The sequence below is a fragment of the Xyrauchen texanus genome, chromosome 15 (genome assembly GCF_025860055.1).
Source record: "Xyrauchen texanus isolate HMW12.3.18 chromosome 15, RBS_HiC_50CHRs, whole genome shotgun sequence".
Taxonomy (NCBI): Eukaryota; Metazoa; Chordata; class Actinopteri; order Cypriniformes; family Catostomidae; genus Xyrauchen; species Xyrauchen texanus.
In genome coordinates, this window is record NC_068290.1 from 28,253,153 (window position 1) to 28,266,737 (window position 13,585).

General features: G+C 42.6%; 1 protein-coding gene across 1 annotated transcript in view; it reads right to left on the reverse strand.

Moving 5' to 3' along the window:
* Positions 1-200: 200 nt before the first annotated feature.
* The window catches only part of nbeal2 (neurobeachin-like 2), a 99,009-nt gene continuing 85,624 nt past the window's right edge, over positions 201-13,585 (reverse strand). Inside the window, exons 45-54 of the mRNA XM_052144328.1 lie at positions 10,432-10,545; positions 10,145-10,231; positions 9,404-9,513; positions 7,619-7,791; positions 6,958-7,052; positions 6,723-6,839; positions 6,274-6,435; positions 5,948-6,096; positions 5,640-5,775; positions 201-3,858 (exon numbers count right to left, since the gene is read on the reverse strand). Coding sequence (XP_052000288.1) covers positions 3,751-3,858; positions 5,640-5,775; positions 5,948-6,096; positions 6,274-6,435; positions 6,723-6,839; positions 6,958-7,052; positions 7,619-7,791; positions 9,404-9,513; positions 10,145-10,231; positions 10,432-10,545 — 1,251 coding nt within the window. The 3' untranslated portion in view covers positions 201-3,750. The remainder of the gene's footprint in view (positions 3,859-5,639; positions 5,776-5,947; positions 6,097-6,273; positions 6,436-6,722; positions 6,840-6,957; positions 7,053-7,618; positions 7,792-9,403; positions 9,514-10,144; positions 10,232-10,431; positions 10,546-13,585) is intronic.

Sequence of the window (13,585 nt, forward strand, 5' to 3'; positions counted from 1 at the left end):
ATTAAAGGGTTGAACTTTCGACGCACCAAGTCATGTGACAAAACAACATGGCGCCGATCACAGCAGAGTTTGTCTTTGTGAGAAATGGCAACAAACTACATCTGGTAAGAAGCCTCATTATGTTTTTACATTTAAACCTGTTTGAATCAAAAGAATAGAATCTCTAGTTTTATTTAAAAAATGTCTTTGATTTAGAGCGAAATGACACGCTGTTAAATACAGTGACCACGTACATGGACTATAGGCTAATTTTCCTTAAAATATCCTATATTCACTGTGCATTATCACATTGAGCATCAATAAATACATCTAAAAGCTAGCAAATGTTGCTTTTAGAGGCTGAATACGGAGTTAAGATGAAAATAAGCATAATTTCAAACTGTTCTGAGACCAGTGGAGATAGACAGCACACATTAATTAGGAAGCAAGGGAACATCCTATAGATTTCCAATGCAGCTAAGCGCATTCACTTCTAACATCCGGTCAAAAGTTACGTTTCAGGCTGCAGATGATGTTTGGACCACTTAACGTTTGGTTGACATGGTAATCAGTACATAGATTCAGAATTTTTCATGCAAATTTTATGTGTGACAATGATTAGATGATGCTGGCCATTACTTTGAATTATAATTATTTATGCTAATTTCTGATGAAATGCCTGCAATGTATCATAAACATGAAAAGCAACACTCCTGGAAACATAATTTGATCTTAAAAAGTCAGGCTTTCTATAGCTTGGTATCATGTACAATTTCACATCTTTGTCCCACTGTCCACATATGTACATACATTTTTAGTAAAACTATTTGGTCGAAAAAAAAATATATATAATGTTTTCATCATATTTATTTTTGTTTCTCAGGGGTGTTAGAAATCAAAAAGGAGAATGGAAAATGCACACAGCAGTCAAGCTTGGGTCTCAGGAGGTAAATAGAAGTAATATATGCACACACACACACACACACACACACACACACACACACACACACACACACACACACACACACACACACACACACACACACACACACACACACACACACACACACACACACACACACACACACACACACACACACACACACACACACACACACACACACACACACACACACACACACACACACACACACACTAAAAAAAAAAAAAAATGTATGCGTTTAAATTAGACCTTGAATTCCAGATTTTAAATCTGGACTTTTGGACCTCACTGTATATGATCAAAAGTTCGTTCAGACTAAAAATTCAAGTGAATTCATACAGACTAATATATTTAATTAAAAGAAACTGCATACATGCACACAACAACATCACTCACACAAACTTGAAAGCTGTGAAACAAATATGAAGGGCAGAAAACAAGTCGAATCCCAAGTCTGAGTTCAACAGAGAATGGCTGTTTACATCTCTTTTAAAGCTGACATTTGTTTGAACTGAAATTAGGCTTTGATGTTGGTACCACGTAATCCAATCTGCTTGACAACATCATAGTTCCTGTTTATAAGACTCATGGAGTGATTAGGTTGTAAGCATTTAATAAAAAAAAGAACAATATCTTATGGCTTCAATTTCCCAACACAAATAAAAAATTATCATCATTTGATTTAAAAAAAAAAAAAAAAAAAAGACTAAGGGTTTACGCATGTGTAGCAGGGGTTTACAGAGAATACAGTGAAAAATAATGCAATGTTTTGAAGAATCTCCCCCTTGAAGCTACACAAACATATAGTAATAGGTTCTCAAGTGACAGTGTTTGAACAATGCATGATCCTAGTGCAGTGTTACAAAGTACAGTGGTATTACACATTGTATACAGTAGGTGCTGGCCTGTGTGCTTGGTGCTTCCCTTTTTTCTGCTGACTTTTGCTATCCAGCGCAGAGCAGCAAATTTAAAGGAACTATCCCAAAGAAGCCAATAAAATGTGTCCTCTCCTCAACATTCAGTGCATCAAGAGAAGACAAAACATCTAGACAAAAATTCCAATGGACAGAATTGTGGCCCCAGCAAACAGACACATTCACAGGACAATTAAGACAAGCTGGTGTATGTTTTACATAGTATAAATAGTTTCATGATTAACATGAAGGACACAGTAGTTTGAGGCACTTTAACGGAGTTAAAGAGAGCTAAAAGATGAAGTGCCAAACCATGTATCATGACCATGATTTGAAAAGAAGACAAAAGCAGACACCAAAGCATGGTTTGTTTTCATACCATGTTCAATCTCCACCTTTGTGATAGGAATCGCTGCCCTACATTGGAAAAACAAACATGTGAACTCATGGTCTTTGGAGAGATAAATGGTTAAAATGGTTAAAAACAAGGTTGGTGTGAACCCTTCAGTGCATTGACAAGAAAGGCACTTCCTTTATGTAACATATAACAGGATATGAAAGATTTACTCAGTGCAGGAGAGACAAAGAGGTGTGCCAATATGGAGTAAATAATTTCCAGTAGCAGGACTAAACCCAGTGATTAGAAACAGGAAATTATATTTAATCATGTATGAATTTACATCGTTTATGTTTTTTTTAAAGGCACCAAAAATACTGAATCAAGGCTCAAGTCTTAAGCAGGGCTCAAATCGCATCATTATACAATAGCTCAAAGGATAGTTAACCCAAAAAGGAAAACTTTGTCAATATTTGTTCATCCTCATGTAATTCAAAACCTGTAAGGTAATTTTCAATGGAACACAAAAGGAGACATTTCTGAAGATTCTGTATGCAAGCTCTTTCCATACAACAAAACGTAATAGTGACTATGTCTGCAAAGCTCCACAGAGGACAAAAAAGTAGTCTGTATGATTTCAGAAGACATATAGCATGCAAAATCATATGGAAAGCATCTATGGTGATTTTCTTGCCCTTTTTGAGCTTGACAGATGTGGTTACTATGAAGTGCCATTGTATGCAAAGAGCAGTGCGAAGATTCTTTCAAATTCACCTTTTGTGATCCACAGAGGAAAATGATGATAGTGAGTAAATAATGACTATTCCTTTAAAAGAGCTTGTTCCAATTTAGGCGCCATATAATTGCATTACACAAGGCATTTGAAAATAACCACACAAAAATCACATGCTACACAAACTCACAACCACATACATACACACAGCTAAAATGTTGATGCCCGTCCTGCAGAAATTTCAAGCTTTATAGACAGCATTGGTCAATATAAGAAAGTTTTCAATTGTCAGACAAAGTATCAGTGTTATAAAGCAAAGCAAAAATCAGCACAGGAAGATTGAATATACTCTAAAACGGCTCAGGTGATGAAGTTTTGTCACTCAGTGACAGAGATCAGACCATCACTCTGAGCTACAGTGCCTTGGGTTACAGCCAGTGAGAAGGAGGTCTGTGATTCACATGACAGAACATACTGCTTTAAAAAAAGTTCAAGTTTAGCACCTACAACTTCAGTCAAGACTGATGACAGGCTGTCAACACTCACCAAGACTTTGTAAGTGACTGTCTGATTCAAATAATCAAAAATCTTTGGAATGTTTGTTTGTTAAAAGCAGTATAAATCGTTGCATTTGAAAGAAGAATGTTTTTATCTCTTCTTTGTAGAAAAAAGTGCAGGTTTGTGTGTTCTTAACTCATATCTGCTCTCTTGTTCCCAAGCTCTCTGTTTTAGAACAGCTCTGTCCGTTCCTGGATGAACAGTCCTGCAGGACCAGTGACGGTAGCTCGCATCTCTTCTGCAGGTAAAGGTTTTGCTGAAGGCATGTGGAGAGTGAGTGCTACACTCATTTCCCAGAAGGTTCAACAGGGTTGTACTCTGTCTCTCCTGAGGACACCTGGGATATTCTGCGTGTGGAGCGCCACAGTCGACGAGAAAACTGCCCTGACCGCACCTGAGTAAAGAAAGATTTTTAAAGTAGGTCAATTTATTAAAATGATCGGATATAATTATATTAAACACAACTAATTTCTAAATTTGCTGAAAAAGTCCACAAATGAATATACAGTCTATAAGGATGCTTTCACACTTGCCTCGATTGCTTGGTGAACCAGAGTCCACAAAAAGTGGCTTTAGAACTCAATTTATTGTTTGTTTTATTTCCATATCACTGAACATAAAGGAGCGGTCAAATTTACTTTAAAACAGGCAAAATACAGTCATCTCAATGGTTGTCTGCGCATTTGTGAATTTCATGTGATGGACTTCTGGTGGTGAAGTTTCCCTTGCAGATTTCATGTGGTGTTCAAGTTTGGTTAACTTTGACAAGCAAATTTGCTGCATTGACCAACAGGAAGTTGCTTGGTTTGGCAGTGACCTCTATATGGGCAGTGCTTCATACACAGCTACATTGAATATCCACAATCGACAAAATTATACCTTTAGTAGTAAGTTTCTTTTCTTCACTTTCACAGAAAAAGCAGCATTAAAAAGAGGCTGCTTGACAATTAGTTTTTTGCTAATTCACCCCACACTTTTTTTGCTCACAGAATTTCACCTTGCAAAGGTAATTGTGACTGCGCCTGAAGAATTTTCCCTTGCGGATTTCACGTAGAGTTGAAGTGTTGTGTACTTTGAATTCGCCGCAGAGACAAATAGGAAGTTGCTTGGTTTGGCAGTGACTTTTGTGTGGTCGGTGCTTTGTTCACAGCTACACTGAACAGTGGACAAGGATGTCATTTTAGCGACGAGTTTCTTTTTAACTTCACTCTCCCAAAACAATGTGCTCTTGCTTGTGAAATTGTCAGGGTGTGACGTTTGCACCCGGGTGGTGAAATAAGGTTGGGTTTTAGGGCTGTTGGCTCGATGGTGGCAATGCAGATCGCGGCTGAAGGTCCAAGGCTGTTGGCCCCAGCTGACCAGTTAATAGCCCTGGCTCGCACTGGCCTGATAGTGGAAAAGTGGCTAATGACCTCAGACAGCAGTTTGCACATGAAAGCACCTCATAAAGTCGGTCATTTTGGACAACCTTGCAAAGCACCATAACGTCATGTCTAATGGTCTAAAACAAATTCAAATGAGCTTTAGACACAACCAAGCACATATTTAGTAACTCAATGCTTATTTTTCACTAGAAATGGAGTCAAACGCTGGAAAAATAAAATAAAACACATTTATAAACTAATTATGTCTTTCACCCGCTTCATTAGAAGGCATGTATATCATTTCATGGAGTGGTGGTGGTGTAGTGGTCTAGTAATCTGGTAATAAGAAGGATGCTGGTTTGATCCCCACAGCCACCACCATTGTGTCATTGACCAAGGCACTTAACTCCAGGTTGCTCCAAAGGGCGATTGTCCCTGTAATAATGCATCTGCCAAATGCATAAATATAAATATAAATTTCAACCAACCACCAAAATGCACACAGAAGTTTGGGATAGCAAAGTCATTGAAGCCTAGATCTATGTTCCCTATTAAGGCATCTCAGTAGTCAGGATGTGATGCAAACATGGGATTCAGACATGCTTTGATAGCCTTCCTCAGGGCAGGACTGGGAAGAGAAATTGGCCCTGAATTTAAAATACACCGGCCCAAAAGTTCAGCTCCGTTTCGCAGCCAGCCCACCAGGAAAAGTCCCGGTTCTCCCTATAGCAAGTCAACCCCTGGCCTTCCTACAGTCTCCGATGGTAGCATTTTTCAGTTTTCAGACGCAGCACTTCTCTAATACACTCACCTCTTCTGGTTTTCCTGTTCCTACCACAATGAGTTTCCCATCCTCCAGACCCACTAGAATATGACTGCTCTCTTTAGTGACAGACACACAGCGCACAGGGACCTTCAGGGTCAAGGGCACCACAGCCGGGTTTAAGCTACACACAAAGAAAGACTTGGGAATGAGTAGTCAACATGAACACAGCTGCTAAAGATTTACTATGATGACACAAAGATAAAACAAAGAATACAGAATGATCACGCAGGCCATTCTAAGCTGAGCTACTGCATATCTACAGTGGACTGCAATACTGTTATAGGTGTATTTACCTGTGTAAGTCTCGAATGTGAAGATTCCCTTGTTGTGTCCCCACAATGAGGAAGTCAGGCACCAGGTGCAATGCTGAAACCTTCTCGTCCAGAGTCACAGATGCTAGCAGAGTGCCATTCACAGAATACACATGCAGTGCATACTTCTCCTACAGAGAGTAAATCATATATACACTAATTGACAGCAGTTTGTGTTTGTTAAGTAGGATTTTTTCATGAGAAGTATTTCATGAGATGATACACATAACATTCAGAATAATCTAACGCTAATTTAAAAATTGAATTGTTTTCTTTCATTTGGCAAGAGAAAGTGTGTCAATCACCACCTTTCCAGCAGAGCATCCCTCCATAACAGTCTGTGCCACTATGTGCCCTTCCATGCCGACCTCCAGCTTTGCCACAGGGGCAGGAATGCAGCTCTCACAGGGCGGCCGCAGCGTCCGCAGGTACTGCCCACGATGCACACTGTGCACAATTACTGTGCCATCCTGAGTGAGAGAAAAACCTTTCAAGCCATGACCCATAACCATTGTGCCCTCGAGCACTTAACATCACATTCCTGTAAAAGGATTGTCACTGTAAAAAGTGTACTGTAAATAGCTTTGGATTAAATCATCTGCTCTCTTTCAAAAGAGAGAGAGAGAGAGAAAACAAAACAAGTAAAAAAAAAGTTAAGAAATGGGAAGAGAAAACTTTAATGGCAATGCAATAATATTAAACTAATCAGCCTACCGGAAGTTTTAAAAGAGGTTGGTTAATTCTGATTTAGACTGACCTTTGACCCTGAGATTGCAATGTCCAACTCAGTGCTGATGGCAACACATGTGACCTCATGATCATGTCCACTGAGCACCTGCACTGGCCGTGGAGAAAGACCACTAGAGAAACCACCCTACAGGTAAAAGGAAAAACAATATATTCTGATTCAATCGCTAGATATATTGTATAACAATCACACAGAATCAGTGTTATTGAAGTAGTAAGTCTGAACTTGCAGACTTAAAGCAAACCTGTTGTAGAACCTGCCACACCATGCAGGTGGTGTCCCGGGAGCCAGAGATTAGGTAGATACCACAGAGGTCCAAATCCAGACATGTCACCACATCTATGTGACAAAGAAATGCATATTAATTAAGCCTATAATAATATTATGCAATATACCGTATATCACCAAAAATATTGTTGGTCAGTTTTGACAAAATGTGCAGTCACTGCGTTCTGTCTTTGTTGGGCAGTATAATTTTAAAATTGAATGACTTCTCAAGACTTCATTAAGTGCCTTGTCTTACAGGCCTGGAAATCACAATTTAAAATTCCCTGATACTTCTTCTATGTTTTCCATGACCATGGGAACCTAGGCAATCTGCACCCATGCATCTTTCAGAGTTAAAATTATGTAGGAGCTGTTAATTAGCAGCATTTTCAGAAAGCCTGATATTTTCCCTTGCTGAAAGAACTTGTCTATCAATACCAATATTGCTTCAATTTTAGCAACAATAGATTCAATAAACATCTCTGCTTTTTTTGACAGAAGTATTTTATTGTATTTAGGATTTAGCTCAACTCACTGTCAACACTCCCTCAAACCACAAGCTCATTGATATTCCTGCAGCTGCCTCTTGACTCTGCAAATCTATTTCAGTACATCTTTGTCGGACAGACAACTCTCACCTATGTGACGACAGATTCTGCCCACCAGCTTGGCCTTGCCTAACATAGTGACCCTCAGGCTGCAGTCCCAGTGCCCCCCGCTGAACAGCAGACGCCCGTCATTGGACACTACAAGCACCTGGGACCCGATGTCCACCCCTGGGGAGAATGGCCCGCTGAGGAACCGCTGGGTCCTTAAAACAGATCAAACAAATGGTTTGTACCAACAATCAGGACTTCACATTAAAAACAATGGGAGAACATTTTAAATAATCCTTTGATTACTGTAATATAAAAATTTTAATTATCCTATTTGGACACAATTATTTTAAAAATATGATTTCAGCATAAATTAATTTCAGTACAAAAAAATACTCTAAAGAACATGTATACATTGTATACATACAATTGTACCTTATAATTTAAATATTATATATATATATATATAATCATAATATTATATAATATTATGCATTACAGTATCAAGAGAGATGTTTTCATATTACAATAATGAAAATTAAATTTTTTCACATTAAAAATAACTAGTATTGAGAATCAGTTTTTTTTGCATTACATTAATGAGAATGAGATTTTTTTTGCATTATTGTAACGAGTATGCAATTTTCCTAAATATCAGTAAAGAGTATAAAACATTTTTATATTAAAGTAATGAGAATTAGTTTTTTTGCATTAAGTGAGAAGATTCTTTTGCATTACAGTAACAAGTATACAATTTTCGTGCATTTACGTAACTAAAATGTGTTTTTTCCACATTACAGTAATGAAAATGAGACTTTTTCACATTGCAATGATGCATATAAAACGTTTTCACATTGAAGTAATAAGAATAAAAAAAATTCACATTACAGTAACAAGAATTAGATTTTATGCATTACAGTAATGATTATAAAACATTTTCACATTAAATTAATGAGAATTCTTTTTTTCCATTACCATAATGAGAAGGATATATTTATTTATTTTTTTACAGTAACGAGAATTGGATTTCTCATTAGTAGGCAAGACAAGTTTATTTGCATAGCACATTTCACACACAATGGCAATTCAAAGTGCTTTTATTAGATTTAAACGAGACTTTTATTAGATTAGAATTAGATTTGTTTTGCATTGTAGTAATGAGAATGACATTTCTTTACAGTTTACGTCCAACCAACAATTAGAACATGTGAAGCTTAAAAAAAAAAAAAAAAAAGAACATTTCAAATAGATCCATATTTTGTTAAAACATCAAGATTTACCACATGTTAGCAGACAACTCATAAATAACAAGAAAGGCTTGGCAACAAACTAGCTGTAACTTTAAAGAACTTGATTTTTACTGAAAAACATTCCTAGAGAATAAAAACATCCAAACCATCAGAGCTGAATGTTGAAGGACTGCTGTTTATATGTTGCTATAAATCATTTAATTGTTTGTCCATGAACCCATGTTGTCACCATAAAACAACTTTCTGCCTCATCAAAACCTCTTGCCTTCAAAACAATATGACATCACTGACATAAAGGTTTATTTGCATGGTTATACAATTTGTATTTATACAGTGTTTATTTAAACATCCTTAAACCAAGATTAGGTCTGGATACCATGTAAATCTAAAACAATTTTGTGAGGCTTATGCTTTACAAGAAAATACAATTTCCCAATTGAGCAAATACATTTTTCTTGTTTAAAGCATAAACCTTTAATTGACAACACAGTTTTTTGTTGTTGATATTTTTACGGAAAACAGTAGAAATATACTTTACTTAATATACTTAAAAATGAACTGTTATAGAGTTACTTACTTTAGATTGCTCACAGTGGGGTCTCTGGTAAAGGTGAAGTAATTAACTATGCTCTTGTCATATGGCAGCCAGCTATGAGTGCCTATCATTCCATTGGCACTCACTGTAACCTTCATTAGAAAAAGAACAAGGTCTTAGGTCCATTTATTAAATCAAATTTAGATGCATGCATCTGTTCTGCAACATGCAAACAATGTTCTTTCTATGTGATTCACTTATACACTACCATTCAAAAGTTTAGGGCCACTTACTCATTCTTTATTTTTTTCACATTTTATAGTAATAGTAAAGTCATAAAATCTATGGAATAATAGAAATGGAAATATGGGAATTATGTTGTGACTAAAAAAAAAGTGGCCATACTTTGCCTAGAATTTGCACTCTTGACATTTTCTCAACCAACTTCTTGAGGAATCACCTTGGGATGCTTTTTAAACAGTATTGAAGGAGTTCCCATCTATGTTGGGCACATATTGGCTGCTTTTCTTAATTATTCGGTCCAAGTCAGCAATTAAAAAAAAAAAAAATTGTTTATTGTATTTTTGTAATTAAAATAAATTAATATGGTGGCACAATAACATTTCTTTCTACAAAACTTATTTCAAACATTTAAGCCTTCAGATCAAAAGGTTTTTAAGATCATGAGAAACATTTCAGACAAGTGACCCCACACTTTTAAATGGTAGTGTATGTGTTGAATGTAAAATCAAATTTAACAGCTAAATAATCTCCGTTTCTTACCAGTATATCAGAGCCTGGGGTGATAAAGGAGCGGGTTTGATTTCTGGGAACCACAGCTTGCACTAATGGCAGACCGTCACACACCACCTTCACCAATCAATCCAGATACAAATAGCACCATCACAACACACGATTTTTGCATGTGATAGCATCATAATCAGAATCCAACTAAAAGTACACAGTCCTCACAAACCTGCATTTCTAAACAAACTTGATTTAGTTCTAATAATGGTAAGAAAATCAAAACAATTCAGGGAATTGGTAAAAAAAAGAAAAGAAAACCTCACCTCCATGAAAGATCTGAGTTTACTTAGTTGATCAAAAAGGTTGGGGGGCAGTATGTCGAGACGGGCCTGCCGTCTGAATGCGTTCTCTGCTGACATACGGGAAGGGTGGGGCTCCTGAAGCATACATAGACAGAGGTTTTAATTCAGTTGTGATATTGTTATGCTGGGTGTGGAAGCAGGACAGGACAGACAGAGGTGCGGATCCAAAAGCGGTATTTATTATGGCAACTAAAAATTACATAAAAACACAGGAACAAAAGAAAACATCCACAATAGGAAAACAGAGACTGAACCTTTGAAAGGACAGGAGAACATCTACAAAGGGCACAGGAACCTCGAATGGGAGAGTAATCACGGGAAACACGGGCAGGAAACAAGGAGCTAACACATACAACGATCGACAAGGAGTGGAAAACACACAGGGTTTATATACACAGACACAGGAGGATCACAAACGACAAACAGGTGCAAACAATGACACAGTGATGGCAGTGAGAAGATCTGGGAATTGTGGGAAGTGTAGTTTTTCACAAGAACAGTGAGACTCAGGGTGGACAACAGGGAAAACGTGACAAGGAACGGGATCGGTGACGGGTGAAATGGAAAACACGGAGCGGACAACAAGAAAACGTGAAATAAACGCGATAGTGAAACAAAGAACAGAGGGCAGACAACACAGGAACGTAACATAACCCCCCCTAAAAGGACCGGATTCCAGACGGTCCTAAAGCAAACGAAAAACCCACACAGAAGAACCAAAACAAAAGATCCAAGGAGTGAGGGGGTAGACCCGGGGGGACACAGACAGAGAAAAGGGAGCACAGAGACAGACCAAGAAGGCACAAGGGACACGGAGACAGACCACGGGGGCACAAGGGGCAATTAGGCAGTCCACGGGGGCACAAAGGGAAATGAGACAGGGCACAAGGGGCAATTAGGCAGTCCATGGGGCACACAGGGACAGGTTTGGGTGGTCTGGGAGGTGGCCATCGGACAGGGACAGGTCCAGGAGGCCTAGGAAGCAGCCACAAGACAGGAACAGGTCTGGGGGGCCTGGGAGGTGGCCATCGGACAGGGACAGGTCCAGGAGGCCTGGGAGGCGGCCTCAGGACAGGGGCAGGTCTAGGAGGTCTGGGAGATGGTCGCAGAACAAGGGCCGGCACAGGGGTCCTGGGGAGTGGCTCCGGGACAGGGACAGGTTTAGGTGACCTAGGGGGTGGCCACAGGGCTAGGGCTGGTTCAGGGGGCCTGGGAGGAAGAGTGGCCCCTAGGGGAGCTGCAAGGGGCTCTGGAGATGAAGCTGAGGGAGGCTCTGGAGGTGGAACCGATGGAGGTGGTGCCGTAGGAGGCTCTGGAGGCGGAGGCCTGGAAGGCTCTGGAGGCAGAACCGAGGAAGGTGGCGCCGTAGGAGGCTTTAAAGGCGGAGGCCTGGAAGACTCTGGAGGTGGAGCCGGGGAAGGCCTAGGAGGCGGAGGCCTGGGAGGCTCGGGAGGTGGAGCCAAGGGAGGCGGTGCCGTAGGAGGTTTCAGAGGCGTGGCCCTAGAAGGCTCTGGAGTCTCTGGGAGCAGAGCCATAGGAGGCTCGGGAGGCGGAGCCGTGAAAGGCTCGGGAGACGGAGCCGTAGGAGGCCCGGGAGTTTCTGGGAGAAGAGCCGTAGAAGGCTCGGGGAGAAGAGCCACAGGATGCTCCGGAGGCGGAGCCGTAGGAGGCTCGGGGAGAAGGGCCGTGGAAGGCTCGAGAGGCTTGAGAGGCGGAGCCCTGGAAGGCCCGAGAGGCTTGAAAGGCGGAGCCCTGGAAGGCTGGAGAGGCTTGTGGGGCGGAGCCCTAGAAGGCTCGAGTGCCTTGAAGGGCGGAGCCCTGGGAGGCTCGAGAGGCTCGAGAGGCTTGAGAGGCAGAGCCCTGGGAGGCTCGAGTGGCTCGAGAGGCAGAGCCCTGGAAGGCTCGAGTGACTTGAGGGGCGGAGCCCTGGGTGGCCCGAGAGGCTTGAGAGGAGGAGCTCTGGAAAGCTCGGGAAGCTTGAGAGGCGGAGCCCTGGAAGGCTTGAGGGGCGGAGCCCTGGAAGGCTCGAGATGCTTGAGGGGCGGAGCCCTGGAAGGCTTGAGAGGCGGAGCTCTGGAAGGCTCGGGAGGCGGAGCTCTGGAAAGCTCAGGAAGCTCGGAAGGCGGGGCTCTGGAAAGCCCGGAAGGCGGAGCTCTGGAAAGCTCGGGAGGCGGAGCTCTGGAAAGCTCGGGAGGCGGAGCTCTGGAAAGCTCGGGAGGTGGAGCTCTGGAAAGCTCAGGAAGCTCGGAAGGCGGGGCTCTGGAAAGCTCGGAAGGCGGAGCTCTGGAAAGCTCGGGAGGAGGAGCCCTAGAAGACTCGAGAGACTTGAGAGACTTGGGAGGCGGAGCCCTGGAAGACTCGGGAGAAGGAGCCCTGGAAGGCTCGAGAGGCACTGGCTCTAGGACGGGCACGACCACTGGCGCTGGCTCTTGGACGGTCCTGGCTACTGGCGCTGGCTCTTGGACGGTCACGGCCACTGGCGCTGGCTCTTGGACGGTCACGGCCACTGGCGCTGGCTCAGGGATGGTCGAGGCTACAGGCGCTGGCTCAGGGACGGTCGAGGCTACAGGCGCTGGCTCAGGGACGGTCGAGGCTACAGGCGCTGGCTCAGGGACGGTCGAGGCTACAGGCGCTGGCTCAGGGACCTCTGAGGCGACAGGCACTGGCTGGGTGACCGTAGCTGGCGTGGGCTCTGGCTCGCTGGCCGTGGCAGGCGAGGGCTCTGGCTCGCTGGCCGTGGCAGGCGAGGGCTCTGGCTCGCTGGCCGTGGCAGGCGAGGGCTCTGGCTCGCTGGCCGTGGCAGGCGAGGGCTCTGGCTCGCTGGCCGTGGCAGGCGAGGGCTCTGGCTCGCTGGCCGTGGCAGGCGAGGGCTCTGGCTCGCTGGCCGTGGCAGGCGAGGGCTCTGGCTCGCTGGCCGTGGCAGGCGAGGACTCTGGCTCGCTGGCCGTGGCAGGCGAGGACTCTGGCTCGCTGGCCGTGGCAGGCGTTGACTCTGGCTCGCTGGCCGTGGCAGGCGTTGACTCTGGCTCGCTGGCCGTGGCAGGCGTTGACTCTGGCTCGCTGGCCGTGGCAGGCGTTGACTCTGGCTCGCTGGCCGTGGCAGGCGTGGAGTAGC